Source organism: Convolutriloba macropyga, chromosome 15, assembly GCF_964194025.1.
Source record: "Convolutriloba macropyga chromosome 15, txConMacr16.3, whole genome shotgun sequence".
NCBI lineage: Eukaryota > Metazoa > Xenacoelomorpha > Acoela > Convolutidae > Convolutriloba > Convolutriloba macropyga.
In genome coordinates, this window is record NC_134482.1 from 36,884,005 (window position 1) to 36,902,091 (window position 18,087).

At 36.8% G+C, this 18,087-nt stretch overlaps 1 protein-coding gene across 1 annotated transcript in view; it reads left to right on the forward strand.

Moving 5' to 3' along the window:
* Positions 1–15,913, forward strand: part of LOC142354174 (synaptotagmin-1-like) — an 81,362-nt gene extending 65,449 nt beyond the window's left edge. Inside the window, exons 4-7 of the mRNA XM_075406434.1 lie at positions 2,755–2,969; positions 4,200–4,214; positions 12,986–13,141; positions 15,773–15,913. Of these exons, the coding sequence (XP_075262549.1) occupies positions 2,755–2,969; positions 4,200–4,214; positions 12,986–13,141; positions 15,773–15,913 (527 nt within the window). The remainder of the gene's footprint in view (positions 1–2,754; positions 2,970–4,199; positions 4,215–12,985; positions 13,142–15,772) is intronic.
* The last annotated feature ends 2,174 nt before the right edge of the window (positions 15,914–18,087 follow it).

Sequence of the window (18,087 nt, forward strand, 5' to 3'; positions counted from 1 at the left end):
CTTAAAAAATGTTTAAACCGCTTTGTTCATATACTAGACACGAAAGTCTTTTTTTTCGAATTTTTTGTAATTTTTTGGCCTTTTGGCGAGCCGAACTCCAAAAAATTACAAACAAAATCGAAAAAAAAAAAAGAAATATCTTGTGAACCTCATCAATGAAAAAAATGAAAATTTTGAAAAATTAAAAAAAATTAAAAGTTTTGAAGTTTAAAATTGCGTGAAATGCATTTTGCGCCGGGTTTCAGGCTCAAAGGCGATTTTTTGTTTACCTCATCTTACCCAGAAAATGATAAAAAATGAACTGTTGTAAAAATGAAACTGTTAATAAGGAATTGCAAAATCATCATAAAAACAAAGTCAGAAATGACGGAATTGTATATATAGAAAAATGAAACGCTCCTTTGATTCATTAAACCAATTTAATATAAGCATTATACTCAACGTTTATGTGCACGCCAAACAGGCATACGGACGTTAAATGGAAAGTTAAGTAACCAAAAAAGGAAAAAAAAGGTTCACTTTTATTTTTTTTTGTATATCAAATGTGTCCATTCAATTACTCCACGGATCATAGAAACATTGTAAATCAGCGCTGAATCATAGTATTTCAAATCATGATATAAAAATTTAACAACCCTCCTCCCCATTAATATAACAATTTAACGCGTTCCACAAGTATCATGTTTGTGCATCGTCAGAAAAAATTTTTTTTTCAAAATCTTCAAACTTTACTATAATTTTTGTATGAACAGAGAAAGGAATCAAAACTGACTGTACATGACAAATTCATGGAGAAAAAATGATTTATGAGCTTCTTCTGCGAAGTCTTTGAGAAAAAACCTTAGAGTACTAAGAAGCAGTACTGATATAGCTTTTAATTATTGGTATATAATGAATCAGTCCTGTTTTTCTATGACACTATGGTCAGGGTCCTTAAATTTAACTGCTTTAAAGAATCATTATGAATAAAAACTTTTTCTCCTGGAATTGTGATGATGATGCCGAATCTGATACAATTTTTTAAAATTATATTTACACAAGAAATAGATTCTAACTCAAACTAAGATAAAGTTTTTGTAAAGATAAAGAATTCTAAAGATACAAACAAGATTCTTTCTTAGGAAAAGCAATTTAAGCTAAAAAAAATCTTCTTAATCCAGATATGTGAGGTGTGTCAGTTGAGTTTTAATCAGAATTTTTACTTGTTGGTTGAAACCTCATTTTCTCAAGAAAAAGAATAAGGCTAATTATAATTATTTGCTACAAAATTCCCACAATACTACCTAATACGCAGACCTGAATTAAATATTCGCCTTTTCCCCCTTTTAGCCTTCCTGCACAGAAGCACACAGAAGTGTTACCGAGTAAATAAAATTGTTATTTCTCAGAAATAGATTTGCTCTGAAAGCTATAATAAGTTCTAATATACGTAGAATGATCCAAAACAATTTGCTTAACATAATTTAAAGTAGCCCTAATCACAAAACCTATCAAATCATACAAAATTCGGCTCTCTAATTTTCGATGTTTGCATTTATCGTTACAATATGGTGAACGGCGTTGAACTTATTCGTGATAAGACAAAAACCGGCCAAATGAAAAATGAAACCGCCCAAATGAAAATACCGGCCTAATGACACAGAAACGGCCGTCTAAAAAACCAGTTGTTGATTCAATCGCTGTAACCTTTATACGTGTTATCCTCTCGAATATGTTGTGATCTCTCTCGGTCCTTATTAATTTGAACTTCGGTAAACTGAATCGATTTTCAGTTACAAAAATCACTTGACAACAATTATGCAATTTGTTTCCTTTGATACAAAAAATTAACAACCTTTTATATGCAAGAAATTAACTTCGGGTGATTTCAGATCAGAAAATTTTTTTCATCTGATGATTCATAACTTGTGTTTATTGAGTGACATATCGCATGGAAATAAAAGCTCGGGTGTGACAGGGAAATTTTTTTTCTCAAACTGATCTACCAACTTCAGTCCGTTGCATTATTCAGTCGTTCCATGTCTTGTGAATTGAAAATCAAGGACTGCATGGCGTGATTTTTTTTTTAAAAAAAAACAGATATTGTCACGACTGATTTAGAGGCTGATCAAATCGATTACAAGGCTGCCAAAAAACCATTCCAGAACCGATCTGTGAAGATTTATGGATTATAAAAAGTCAAGTTTTTGAGTTCTCTGCCACGACGAATCGCAGGTCTTGGTTCCCAAGATTAGTTCCAATTTTAGGGTCACTTTCATTTCAAGGTTGATGAGCACAATGAATGAACGAGAGTTGTGAGTAGTTATAGCATAGACCAACCACCACTAACCCCCCCCCCCCCCCCCAGTTTACTGGGCCCGTGCCGATCTCTCAATGAGCAAGTCTAAATGCGATTGCAAACTCAACCTTGAAGCTCTACTATAGCTTAGTGTACTTTCAAAATCGTTTAAGATCTTTCTTTGTGCATTTGATGGATTTATTTAATAATGACGGCCGTCATTATTAAATAAATCCATCAAATGCACAAAGAAAGATCTTAAACGATTTTGAAAGTACACTAAGCTATAGTAGAGCTTCAAGGTTGAGTTTGCAATCGCATTTAGACTTGCTCATTGAGAGATTGGCACGGGCCCACTAAACTGGGGGGGGGGGGGGGGAGGAGGAGGAGGAGGAGGTTAGGGTTGATTGGTCTATGCTGCAATAAAAAAACAAAATGTTAAAACTATCATGTGAAGAGTCTGGATAATGTTTCAGTGTCTCCTGTAGTGACTGGTCTGGTTGTGTTCCTATGTGTGCTGGGATTGGTAGCCACAGCTTACGTATGTGCCAGAAGAGCCATGAGGAAGAACAAGAAGATTGGGGGACTTGGGGCTGGAGGAGTGGGGGGCAAGAAGGGGGAGAAGAGAGGACTCAAAAGTGGACCAGAAATGAGGGCGGTGCAGGAACTGGGAAACGCTTACAAGGAAAAGGTGAGTGGGCGTATTTTTTCACGACAAATAATAACACAAATTTTAGTAAATAAAATCAGTTAAGGGCGAAATTAATCTTAGAAAAAAACATGAAATATTTGGGCAATTCTGAAAACCTCAACCTCTCCCGGGTCGAGGTTTCGCATTTAATTTTCGTAAGAAATGCGGAGATTTTTGAGGTGAATATTTGTAGGAAATGCGCTGAAATGCGGCGAGTTATTTTTTTTCACCGCAATTACCGCATTTCTTACAAAAATTCACCCAAAAAACTCGACCCGGTCTACGTGATAAATTATGGGAAGAAACTGTGAAAACAATAGCAATGGTGAACAAAAATTTGAGTAAAGTTCTAAGTGGACTGGATTTTTTTTGATACATCATGATAAGTTGACCCAAATATTTGCATGGAACCTATGCATTCAAAACATCGGATCTATTCTTTTTCACCCCCCCCCCCCCCCAGTGTTTTTTATGACCCCCAGTCACAAATTCTGTGTTGTTATATAGCACGTTACTATGTAAGAAATTAGCACGTGCGTCTGGGGGTCATAAAAATTTTAAGCTCACTAAGCTGGGGGGGGGGGGGGGGAACAGAATAGATCCAAAACATCTTATGATTTTTTTCTCAGGAATTCTTATTTTTTAAAAATAGATGTAAAAATGGTTTTCTTAGCGTATGGTTGAGTTGACAATGTTAACAGGATCTTTAAACAAGATGAGGCTCTTTGGCACGTGCGCTCGTTAATGCATGTAAAATAGTCAGATTTTGCGTATTTCATTGATTTTTCGTAACTCAAGCAAATTGTGGAGCAAAAATAGTGTCCCCAAAAACTGACTTTCATGTATTAATACGTTGGGATATAGCAACTTTTGGAAGTTAGTTACGAAAGATTGTAACTATTGTCCTCTATTTTGAAATCAACATGCGATGACTCATCGAAATTACGCAATTAATCAAGTTTTGTATTTTTCCAGGATCTCTTCTGTTTCGCTCCCCCCCCCCCCCCAGTGTGTTTTACACCCCCCAATAACAAATTATATGTTGTTATATAGCACGTTACTATGTGAGAAAATAGCACGTGCGCCGGGGGGGGGGGGGCGTAAAAAATATAACCCCCTAAGCTGGGGGGGGGGGGGGGGGTGAAGCAGAATAGATCCTTTTTCCATTGTTCTGCTCTTGATCCTAATGCCCTTTCGGATTAAAAAAGTATTTTACTTATTTCATTTTAGCTGATAGAAGATGTCGTAAGTAAACATCCTTCCTTGTAATTCAAAGACTGCTTTGCGAAGTCACAACCCACCCTTTGTTCCCAATGACCCTTAATACTACAATCCTTCATCAACAGTGGTGTGTCAGATAGCCGAAGGTTTGGATAGGCGAAAAAATGTTAAGATCGCTTCCATAGTGTGTGAAAAATTGTTGGTCGGACAATTGTGTTATGTTTTGATAGATTCAAATCAAGCATTACGTGGCCAATGTCTGAAAAATTGAGCACATATATATTCCATTTTGTCGGAGTTTTTATGGCTCATATTTCAAGATTGGAGTTGTAAGCGTGTGTGAAAACGAGTTATACTTGCTAATTTAATTCAAATTGTATTAAAGGTAGGATATATACGTGCACTCACTTTTTACAAAGCTTGTTTTGGTGCTAATGTGAAAGCAACCATTTCACGCTTTAAGTCACTCGTTTCCATACAAAAAGTGCCTCTTTCTAATTAAATAAAAAAAAGAGTGTCATTTAAAGCGAAATGAAAGAAAGCCCAAATGATGGTTGTTGGGTTATGGACTTTCGCAAGCGGAATAAAAAGCGTTTTTAACTAAGTAAAAGAATTAATTTCTGAAAAATGAGAGAATAACAAAATGATATTTTACAGTAGAATTTAGAGATTTACAGGAGAGATCTGATTACCAGATCAGGATGGTGATTTGAATTTGGGGATCAAAAAAAGGACTCAAAAATCAGCTTCAGCTGTATATATACCCATTATCAGTGTGAAAAAGTCAAGATACAAAACTAATCTTAGCACCGCGATTTATAGTGGGGGTAGCAAAGGTTACCCAATATGGTTTGCTTCTGCAAATCAGTCGCAAAGAGAACCATAAATGGAATGCATTTGCACTTTTCTAAGAATTCATTCACACTTCCGGAGATATCATCGTCATTTAATACATGCTGGGAAGATTTTACATCAATTAATCTAACTCTAATAATAATTATCTAGATTCACCAATTTGAACCGAATTTTGATTCTAAGCACCATTTCTTGACAATTCATTAAATAATTTCTTTGATCGAAGTCATATTGCTTGTCTTTCTAATCTGGTAAGTCAAACTTTCTTTCTAATTCTCACTAAGTTTAATGCTATAGGTTGATCGATATTTTCCGCTGCCATTTTGTCTGTAGGGACGTAATGAAATGAATTAGTCCCATCCTCCGTCTTGTCCCGGATGAAGTGAAACTTTGTTTCGATGTGCTTGCTCCTTTTGTGCATGACTGGGTTTTGGCAGAGTCTGATACAACTTTGGTTGTCTTCTCCAATTGCTATTGGACGTCCCCCACTAAATCATAACTAGCCTCTTTTGTGTAAGACCTTTTGAACCTTGAAGATATTGCAGAAGTCGTTTCCACACATCCAATGTTGATTGGTAGGTGCATTCATGTGTCTGGACAGAATGTTGACTGTGAACATGATGTCTGGCCTCGTCTGTTTGGCCAGATACAAAAGTGATCCAACCAAGTTTCTGTAGAGCCTCTGGTCCACTTCTTCGTCTCTGCTCTGTGCTGTTTGAAGTTTCAAATTCAAATCAGCTGGAGTTCTTGAGGGTCTGCATTGATCCATTTGAAACCGCTCAAGCATTTTTTCTATGTAGCGTTTTTGGTCGACTGTGACTTTGCCCTCTTCTCGTCTGATTCTTAGACCCAGAAACCAGTGTAGTCTCCCTCTGTCTTCCATGTGAAAAGTTGCTTCTAGTGCCTTCTTGAAATCAGAGACCACTGTCATACCTCTTGATGCTACTATGATGTCGTCAACCCAGACCAAGATGAAGGTGTGATCCTCTGCCTCTGATCTTGCGAACAAGCAGTGATTGTTCCTGCTTCTGGTGAACCCCTGTCTCAGTAGGAAGTGTGCCAGCTCTTTGTACCAGTTGTTAGCAGCCTGTTTCAAACCATAAATTGATTTATTTAGTCGACATAATAACTTCTCCCCATCTGATCCACGTTTTACAAACTCCTGTGGCTGTTCCAGATACACTTCTTTCTCGATTGGTGAGTGCAGGAAAGCAGTCTTGACATCAAATTGGTGCATCACATGGCCCTGCTTCGCTGATAGCTGAAGTAGAATCCTGAATGTCTCTGGCTTGTAGGTAGGCGCAAAAGTCTCAAAGTAGTCCAGTCCTTCCACTTGTTTGAAGCTTTTCGCCACATAGCGCGCTTTGTTTTTGTCCACTTGACCACTGGGTCCCAATTTCACTTTGTAGACCCATTTGCCCGGTATGACGTCCCCGTCTGTGGGCGGTCTCATTAGGTTCCAAGTCTCTTTGTCTTGGAATGCCTTGACCTCGTCCTTCATTGCCCGGTGCCACTGGTCCCAATCGTCACCTTGCTTGGCTTCGTAGACTGTTTTGGGTTCCACATAGTCGCCCTCAGTCACAGCAAGATGGGCCCTGACTTCTCCAAAAAATTGCAGAACATTCCTTGCTCGTGTCCCTAGTCTGGGCTCTGCTCTGTCCGCGTGTTCCAGTGCATCTTCATTGAAGCCAACTGTCTCTAACTGTGAGAAGTCTTCTGTGTCACTGTCTTCCAGTGACTCTGAGTCTCTGTAACTCCTTCTTGTTGCAGTAGATCCTTCATCTAGTGCTGTTTCTCCAACATCTGAGGCCTCTGGTCTCAGTGTTGTTTCTTGAGTATTCACGCTCCCTGCGTCATGCCACTCCTCCTTTATTGCAGTAGATGTGTCCTGTCGTTCTCTGTTGTCATCATCTTGATGACCATCATCTGGGTGCCAGATTCCCAGTTCCAACCCATCATCTAGTAGGTCAGCCGTTTCTTTGTTGTCAGGGATTGAGCGCACTTCAGACTCCTTGATGATCACATCTCGAACTGCCATCACCTTGGGTGTGTTGGGTATGTACACCAGGTATCCGTTTTCTCCTTCAGTGTAACCCACAAACTGTCCTTCCAGTGCCTTTGGTTCAAGTGTGCTGACTTCTCTGTCCCTCTTCCTCATGAAGACTGTGCAACCAAAAATAGATAAATTACTAATTGGAAGCTTAGGTTTTTTGCTTCTCATCAGCTCTGCTGGGCATTTTTCTTCTCCTCGTCTCACAACCAAGTTTCTGATCCTTGCTGGGTGAAGAATTGCTGCTCCCCACATCATCTTTGGAAGTCCTGAGTCAATGAGCAAACATCTTGCCGTCTCCAGCAGTGTCCTGTTGCACCTCTCAGCTAACCCATTCTGTTGTGGCGTCTCTGGTATGGTCGTCTCCTGTAGAATGCCTGCATCTAAGCAGTACGTCTTGAACTGCTCTGAGAGAAACTCCTTCGCATTGTCTTGCCTCAGCTTCTTGGGCGTTCCCACCCTGAGAACAAATTTCTTCAGGCTGGCCAATGCTTCACTCTTTGCCTTAAGCAATTCCACAAACACAAACTTCATGTACTGGTCTGCAAACACTATGCAGAACCGGAACCCTGACAGTGACTCTACTCTGAAAGGTCCCATCAAGTCTGTGAACACCCTCTCCGACTTCTCTCCTGCTTGGGTCTCTGCCACTCTTGGCACTGGAGTCTTTGTGATCTTGGCCAATGCACACACATTTCATACATCATCGAGTTCCCCCACTGTCTCTGGTGCATTCCTGACCACATCCGCTTGATTCAAATGACCCAATCGTCTGTGCCACTTCCTTGCACTGTCAGGTTTCACGCTGTTGGAACAAATCTTGAATTCTAGAACGCTGCAGGGTAAGTAAAACAAATTACTTTCTTGTGTTAGTTTTACCCGAGTTCCCTTCTGGAGTTTCATGCAGCTGTTTCCTCTCTCGAAAGTGAAGCTATGTCCCCACTCCGTGCATCTTGAGACTGATAGGAGGTTTGAAGAATAGTCCGGCACACACAGAACATTTTTGAGTTCGCATTGGAATTCCCCTTTGTTTGAGGGTATGCTGATCCTCACACAGCCTCTGCCCACCACTCTGGAAGCCTCTCCGTTGGGATTTCTGACCACTGATTGAATGGGCACAAAGTCCAGAAACGCATCGATGTTCGTCACTATGTGATCTGTACAACCACTGTCCACTAGCATGCCTGCTGTCTTCCACTGGGTAAGAGCTGCCCAGCATTCCTCGTCTGGTGTAGCCAATGTTGGACCCATTGCCACTGACTCATGTTTGCCTCCATCTCTTTGTCTCTTGCATGCCCTGTCTAGGTGACCCTTCTCACCACACTTGCTGCATTGTGCTGTCTCCTTCTTCCTGCAGTCCTTGGCAGTGTCCAGGGATCCCACACACAAAGCAGTTTCCTTTCTTGGGTCCCTTCTTGAAGTCACGCTTCACTGCCAAGGCCACTGAACCACTTTGTCCCTTGTGTCCCTGCACCGTGCTCTCATGAAAGTTCTGCAGCCTTTTCCTCAACTCTGTGAAGTTCGTTGCCGGGTTGAAGCTTTTCTGTATAACAAAACTTTCATACCTCATTGGCCGACCATTGAGGACCAAGGCGTTGAAGAGGGTCTCTGAGACTGCTTCGCCTGCTTCTTGTAGCCTTGTGAGCAACTCCTGTCCTCTGATGAAGAAGCTGTCCAAATCCTCAGAATCCTCGAGCTGCATTCGAGCAAGCTGTGCCACTAAAGTCACCACTGTCGGCGTCTCCACACTCTGAAATCTCTCTTGCAAAAGCTTCCAAGCCTTTGCTCCATCTGCAATGCCTTCATCTTCCACTCAAACATGTCTCATCAGCATGAGTGTTGTTGCATCTAGAGTCAGTGCCAGATGGCACCACACATTGTTCCGTTTCTCCTTGATGTCTGCAACTTCCTTCTCATATGCATCCTTCAGCACCTTGTGGTTCTTCTCATCATTGGTTACCCCATTGGCCAGTAGCGCAGGCTCATTGGGTCGCTCCTCTGTCCCCAGTAGTGATTTGTAGAGTCCCTTCGTCTGCATCATCGCCACAAATCTTGTGCTCCAGATTGGAAATTCCTGTGCCTTTCCTGTGTAGGTCAGCAGCTTCACTGTCTGTTGATCCATTGGAGTTTGAGCAGGCAAAACAGTTGCGAAAAGAAAAGGTACTAAGCAGAAAAGGATTATGACTGTCAACAACAAATTAGATTTGTTTTGGAATTTAATTTTATGACTTAGAAAATTGCTGGGCCCGTAACCTGTTGGGTTATGGACTTTCGCAAGCGGAATAAAAACAATTTTAGCTAACTAAAAGAATTAATTTCTCAAAAATGAGAGAATAACAAAATGATATTTCACAGTAGAATTTAGAGATTTACAGGAGAGATCTTACTACCAGATCAGGATGGTGATTTGAATTTGGGGATGAAAAAGGACTCAAAAATCAGCTGTATATATACCCATTATCAGTGTGAAAAAGTCAAGATACAAAACTAATCTTAGCACCGTGATTTATAGTGGGGGTAGCAGGGGTTACCCAATATAGTTTGCTTCTGCAAATCAGTCTCAAAGGGAACCATATATGGACTGCATTTGCACTTTTCTATGAATTCATTCATACTTCCGGAGATATCGTCATCATTTAACACATGCTGGGAACATTTTACATCAATTAATCTAACTTTAATAATAGTTATATAGATTCACCAAATTGAACCGAATATTGATTCTAAGCACCATTTCCTGACGATTCATTAAATAATTTCTTTGATCAAAGTCATATTGCTTGTCTTTCTTATCTGGTAAGTCAAACTTTCTTTCTAATTCTCACTAAGTTTAAGACTATAGTTTGATCGATAGTCTAATAAAAAGTAAATCTTCCTCTAAAATCACATTGAGGTATGCCTGTTTAAAGTCAAGTTGTCGAGGCCTTATTCCCTAGTTGACTGAGAGCCAGAACATCAGCTTAACAAGTGAAATTTGAGCAGTCGGAGAGTACTTTTAAGAAAATCCCTACCCTCTACCTGCAAAAAAAAATTTACTACGAAGGAAGCTTTATGTTGGGTTATGGACTTTCGCAAGCGGAATAAAAAGCGTTTTTAACTAAGTAAAAGAATTAATTTTTCAAAAATGAGAGAATAACAAAATGATATTTTACAGTAGAATTTAGAGATTTACAGGAGAGATCTGATTACCAGATCAGGATGGTGATTTGAATTTGGGGATGAAAAAGGACTCAAAAATCATTTATATATACCCATTATCAGCGTGAAAAGGTCAAGATACAAAACTAATCTTAGCACCGTGATTTATAGTGGGGGTCGCAATGTTTACCCAATATGGTTAGCTTCTGCAAATCAGTCGCAAAGAGAACCTTAAATGGAATGCATTTGCACTTTTCTAAGAATTCATTCACACCTCCGGAGATATCATCATCATTTATTACATGCTGGGAAGATTTTACATAAATTAATCTTACTCTGATAATCGTTATCTAGATTCACCATTTTGAACCGAATATTGATTCTAAGCACCATTTATTGACGATTCATTTATATAATTTCTTTGACCGAAGTCATATTGCTTGTCTTTCTAATCTGGTGAGTCAAACTTTTTTTCTAATTCTCACTAAGTTTAAGACTATAGTTTGATCGATATTCTAACAATGGTTATTTTGAAAAATTTCCCTCTCGATACTAATTGCGGAATAAGAGGACAATTAGCAGCTTTGCGATTAAACATATCATTGTCCACAAGAAAAATTAAGCAACTTATTTACAAAAAAAACGCAAATTTTATTGAAATTCGCTTTTTCTGACGTAGGCCACCTAATGAGTCCCACGATCCACTTAGGTTTTTCCATGACTTTTGAGGCATGGACCAATCAACTCATTACATTTGAAAACGGTTAAATTGATTTGTTAGTTAACTTAATTGGCTCATTTAATTATTTTTTACCATACTTAATTTTTTTGTAAATATTACGTAAGAGTCAGTTGACTCTCCATCGTCACCTTAATTGGCCATTCACAACCGACTAATAGTATTGCACTAAAAAATGAACCCAATCAGTAAGTGTTCAATAAATTTTTTACAGCCACCTTTCGGTTATCTGAGCACATACCTCATCAAAACTACTATAGTTTGATATGCCTTGTTTGTGACACACGAGTTTATCACCAGTTAACCATTTTTAGTGTACAATTAGGCAATTTTTTGTAACTGAATTTTGGATCTTTTTCACATGGCACCAGTCTTGTCAACGAAGCAGATAATTGCCTGTGAAGGGCAAAAAAAGCGTAATAATTAAAGACTTCGATTTTAAAATTCAGAAAAATTTACAAATAATTTATCAAGGTAATTAATTTAAATTAATTTGTTTGAATTCCGATTACAGCGAAACCAGAACTTTATTTGATATTTTTTCTTGAGCTTACATCTTTCTCAGTAACTATATTCAGGATGACCATGATAAGAGAAATTTATCATTCACAAAACGCTATATATGATTTTATGGAAAATTAATAAGTATTCAACTGTCCTAAATGAATTATAGTTTGGCTCAAAAGCGGTTCCAAAGCGAACTGCAGTTTACAAAAATCATACATGCTCATAAAAACCCGAATCTATAAGTTTCATATGTATGGTAGCTTACTCACAATAAAATGCCATAAAAAAAATTTTTATGGACTGTTTAATGGTTACAAAGTTTAAATGGAAAAAATTTCGAAAAATTTCCAATATAAAAATTTAGATGCTCCGACAGTTTGCCTGTCATAATGAATAGGTTAGTTTTCAACATAAAGCTCTAAGAACGTCTGATAAATAACTATTAATCACGAAAATTTGTCAAGTGTGTCAATCGTTAAAAGTGCTCTCCTGAAAATTTCAGTTATACATTAATTCAATGGAAGTACCAGTAGTGTTTGAGCAAAGTCATGCATTATGTTAGCAAATTATACTGCACCATTCCTCATTCCACTTCGTTTTACAGACACGCCAAGATTTTATCAGAAATTGATCAAAATTCCAATAGCTGAGCAGAGTCTTGCAATTTTATGATCAATACATTATATGAGCAAGACGTGTCAACTCTAAAAAGTGAAAAGATCAGAACCAATACTGATGATTAATTTTGCAAAGAATAATTTCTTTAGAAGTGTTGCCGAAAAAAATGCTCCCAAAGATCCTCCTTTTTGAAGACAGCCGATTGGAAGGCCAAGAATAAAGACAATTTGCGAATTTCACCATGTACCTATTTTACCAGCAAAAAACGTTATTTTCACTCACCACACAAAACGTATGATCATTTGGATTAGAAATTTTGCCGATTGAATCATTTTTATTTTTTTTTCTGTTTTGAATTCGGATGTTAATCTTGCAAGAATCTTGCAAGATCTTGCAAGATTAACATCATCTTGCAAGATCTTGCAAGATTAACATCGTCTTGCAAGATCTTGCAAGATTAACATCCTTTTGCAAGAATCTTGCAAGATCTTGCAAGATTAACATCCTTTTGCAAGAATCTTGCAAGATCTTGCAAGATTAACATCGGGTCTCGACCAGGGGACAAAAACGAAAAAAAAAAGTTTATATGAAAACTTTGGTATGATTGGCTCCAGCCTGAAGCTAGCTACGGAATTTTGAGTTTCTTCACTAACACAAGTTTCATACGTTGCTTAGACTTTTTATTTTTGGTTTCAACGATTGGAATGTTTGTTTTGTTTTTCTTTCAGTTTTGTAAGTTTATTCATTTTATGGGTTATCTCATCAAAGGCAAGGCTTGTTACATATTAACTGCTTTCTTTCCCCTGATACGATTTGCGGCTGATTTGTCACATCCAGCGAAGTATCGGGCAGTACAAAAGAGATGTGTACTTGAATGCGTGTTTTTAGGAAGCGGAGAACGAGAATTTTCTGGACCAATCGAATCTCTCCTCCTCTTCGTCCAATAGGAAAGTGCACCTGGGCAGACTACACTTCTCAATTGATTACAATTTCTCAGAAAATCAGGTATCTTTAGTTTTAGTTCTATTCATGTTTCTGACATTGGTACGCAATTGAAAATCACTTATTTTGACTTATTCTGGTAGAATGATTTGTTCTAATTTTGGGTAGATATACAATTGAAATGGGTAAATGTTTAAACTCCGAAAAATGAAACCAAGGAATTGCTAGAGTGTTCTTCCTCAAGATTCACCAATTCAATTCTTCTGTGCTCAATCGAATGGAAACTTTTGATAAAAACTTGGCTGCACATAGCTATAGCTGGCTTAAAATGGCCAATTTGTGGTTGGCTAAAAATGGCTATATATTTTTTCTTACTTAACTTAAATTTGAAATACATTAGAAGCTTCAACAACAGTCGATGAGAGATGTGAGCAATGTGAAACATCGAAGCATAAATGGAATTTCATCAGTAGCAAATTAGGAAACCACAACATAGGTATTAATGTGTCTGAAACTGAGTAACACAGATTCGAGACTACAAACAAAAAATTTGCAATGCCTTTAATAAAACATTTAGGAAAATGGGAAAATACTCCGGTGATTTTTTTGGACCTCACTATCCAAATTTGAAGCGCTGTTCTGAAAAATTCAATTTCAGATTGTTTACTTGGCAAGAAATCTACCAGACCATTGACAACTTAGACAACAGTAAATCACAGGTTACTTCATTCAAAATAGTCTGTTGAATAAAGTGCAGTTTCGATTTCATAACAAAAAATTGTTTTCACAGTGAAAAACAGCTTTCACAGTGAAAGACAGTCAAAGAACTATCACAGTGCGTTAAAATGCGCTCCGAGATGTCGGACATAATTTTCACGAGTACTCCGAGAACAATTTTGGGTCTTAATTTTTCTTTTTTTATGTTAACTCAATTTTCTCGCCAAAAATCAAAGATGTTTTTGAGATTTTACAATTGGCAGACGATACCAGTACAATATGAACCAAAACGGAAAGTATTTGACTGGATACAGACAAGTACTTAAAGGAAAATCATATGAATTTGAATGCTGATAAAACAGAGCTAATTTCTCCACTAGGGATGAATTAGAAACAAAAGTTACTTTTAACGGGAGTGTAATATAATCTGCTGAGAGCTGTTGCTATATAGGAATACACCCTGACCCAAAATTTTCCTTTGAGGTACATCTAAACGTAGTTTTAAGAAAAATGTTGCCTGCTATTCACTCACTATATCTGGTAACCAATGATATACTTTTACATATAAGGCTCCATTTTTTCCAAATCTGTAGACCTTTTTATCTTTGATAAAGTGGAAATGTTTCACAGACATTAACAGCAATGATTATTCAGCTGATATATAGACAAGTTAATTGAGGCATAGGTTTGCTATATGCCTCCTATTTATGATCATTGCCGTGATGTTATGATCATTGCTTCTGAAATTATTTGTCCTACAAGCTCAATTAATTTTTTCGAATTTTAGTCTGAAAAAATTTTAACACAAACTTGATTCAATCGAGTTTTTCAGAAATCGCACGGAATGTGCTAACTTCCAACAGTTACAACAGAACAAACGGACAGAAGAGCTGATAATCAGAACGCAAAAGCCTACTAAGCAAAGTAAAAGATCTTTGATTTTGAAGAGCATCCAAAAGTGGAAAATGTTACTTGTTAAAGTAAGAGCGAAGGAAAAAAATAACCTTCAAAAGAGCTTCATCAGAGCACTTGCAATGTCAGCATGATAATATACCGATAGACAAACAATTAGGATTATTTGTTTCCTACTTTATATATCGGAACGAACAGATTAATGGGTAATTCCAATCAATAACCAGAAGTTCATCAGTAGAGTCATCTACAATTTTGATTGTTTCAATATAATATTCTGATTGTTCTAAAGCCATGTAGACTTTAACCATTTGATCATATTAATAATTTACATGTTTGGAGATTGAAAAACAAAAAAATTCACAGCGAAATATTAACGAATACTAATTTTGTTACCGCTTTTTAAATCTGCTTTTTTAATGCTGCTTTTTTTAAAATCATTTAGAGGGAATTATTTGAGTTTATTTTTTTCCAGGGCGTCTTCAAATTTCCTTTGCTTAAAAATTCTTTCTTTTTATTTTACTACAGTCTGTAACTCCTGGAGTCAGCTAATGTCTGTCGCCCCGAAATTATTTTATTTTTTTTCGGATATTGAGCTTTACGACTTTCATAATTTTTGCCCTCTAAAATTTTTGGCAAAATAAGTTCAAAGGCACTTCCATAATTCATTTTGCGCTGTTTTTGTTGCTTCATATGGACGCCTGATAAAAAGCACCCCACCCACATTTTCGAGGCTCATCTGAAATCCAAAGTTGGTCTGAAATCCAAAGTCGGTCATTCCCATTATACCCCCACTCCCTTTTGGTATGCATATTTACGTTTATTGGGGACATGCGTTATATTACCACTTAGTTGGGGGAGGATGAGCGTTTTATGGTGGGAAATACCCGTTTAATGTATTGAAGTACTTAATTTGTGAATTTGTTCATGTTCATTTGTTCTTGAAATATTTCTAAATGGAAATTTCCTTTAAGCATCATCTGAATTATTTTGAGATTGATCTGATCTGATTTCGTCTGTCGGGTAACTTGGACAACTGCATTATCCTAATCTCTGTTCCTTGATTAATCTTTCCCAATGTTAATTGATTAATTGGGTTTTAAGTTCTCCAGACGATTGATAGATTCGGGCAGAATTGTGACAGCATCTGACTTTATAAAGTATTTCAATGGTAATCTTGTTGTTGAGACGTCTTTCATTGACATGCTTTTAGTCACCCTGTCCATTATAGGGTTAACGGGTTGATTCTACAGCCTGTATTAGTGCTTTAAATTAAAATAAACAATGCAACAAAGCACGCAGGTTTTTTTTCTGTTTTTTTTAACCTTTTTTCCCTTTCCACCTTGCTTGTGAAAATGTAATTATTACTGTTTAATCAAACTCATCAATCGCAATTATTAAACCGTCGTTATTCGCTATGTCAAAAGCCGGAGATAGCCAGTGGGGTTGTAAATAACCTTAAACAGTAGAATTTATCTATCAATTAGTTTTTTTAAATTTTTTCCCTTGATTAACTCCAAAGGTTTTTTGTTGCTATTGTGGCTGAAGAAGCTATATTTAGAGCAAACTGGTGCTTTTGTGGTTTATGAGCAGCATTTCTGCGGGTTAAAGCCGAAAAAAAACTTAAAAATGAATCCTGGATCATAAAAGTGAGTCACGAAATATTTTCATAGGTCAAGAGCTTGACAATTTTTAAAGTAGAAATGGGATGCATGGATTTAAAGTTCTCGCAAGGTTTATAAATTCAATTTTTTCCGTTATCTATTGAAAATAAGTCGGAAAAATGCTCTACCAAAACGTGTGCACTTTTCTAGATTTAGGAAAACAAGTTAACACTACTAAAAGGCGTCTTTTCGCCATAATCAAAATACATAGAAGGACTGAATTACAATCCAATGATTCGAACTAACTAGTAAACTAACAATAAAATTTTTTACTGCGACATCAACCCAGGACAGCCAACAAATCAAATGACCCACCCTGTAAGCGCAAAAATGAACAAAAACATCTGAAAATAAATTAAAAATTTCTTTCTCAGGGATTAATTGTTTTAAAAATCACTGAATATAACAATATTTTATGAAAACATCTGCTACACAAAACCTTTAGAATGAGTACACAATACAACAGTCTTAAGGGATTCGATAACAGAACATGTAAAAACTAAACCGAAAGTGGCCAAAAACAGAATATCTTTGAAGTCAGGGGCATCAAAGAAGAAGAATTTTATAACTACAGGCAAAACTGCTTAAACGTTAGCCACAAATTAGTAAGTTGACTAAAAGTTGACTGAAGTCAATCGAGTGAACTCAAAGTTTTTCTCCTCTGAAGTCATTTGACTAAGTAATTCTTTATTTTAATTCTTTGGTTTAATTCTTTGGTTTAATTCTAGGTTTAATTCTTTGTTTTTGATAACTGATGAAACTTGTCATTAAGGAGACTAAATGGTTAGAAAACAAAAAAAGAATCAGCCAAACTTTGCAAAAACTCAACAAAGTTGTTTACATTTTCTGAGAAAAACTTGTGTAACAGTCACAAATAGCATTTCCTATGGACTGCAGGGCTTATTTTGTTTAATTAAGTTCTCAATAACAACCGATGGGACCTTTGGTTCACAAATTCAGGTGATAAGACTGCAATTAGTACAACCAATACTAGCAAAACTCAAAAATTAATTAACTTCTTTTAAAATGAAGAGCGTATAGGTCACAGAAAGCAATAGCCGTGAACTGAAACGATACGTTCGATTAATTTGAGCATCCTAAACAATCTATGATTTTTGTTTTGTCATTAATGAGACCTATTGATAAGACAACAAAAATAGACCCAGTTGTTTTCACTAGACCTCAAGAACTCGCTAATAATACATGAAACAAGCTGGGTCAAAGTCATAAAAAGCAGTAGCTTTGAAATGAAACAATTAAATTTATTAACAAAAACGTGACAAGCAATCTAAGCAAACTCTTCCCAGCGAAAATAATTGTTGATGCAACAAAAAGTACAAAAAACTGTCAAAAAACTCAAAAACTAAATAAATTTTTTTGAGTACAAATAGTTAGTCAAAAAACCACTATCTATGAGCTCGAATCAATAATTGTTTTCACTTATGTCTCATTAGCAAGTAACGACACCTGTTTTTAATCAAACTAAGTGATAAGACAACAGAAATAATAAAAGATACCAGCCAAAATCAAAAACTCTTTTTTCTGAAATTTTCTATGTAACAAAGAAAAACTATGTAAACAAACGCATAGCAGCCAGTTGATGAATTCAAGCCACTGCAAATTGACATAATTAGATCACATAGGTAACAAACTAAGGGCACTAAAGAGAACAAATACTAAAATCAGAAGTCAATTTGCCACTCGTGGAAAAAAATTCGCTTTCAAAATTCGCTTATCAATTTGAATCTGAGATCG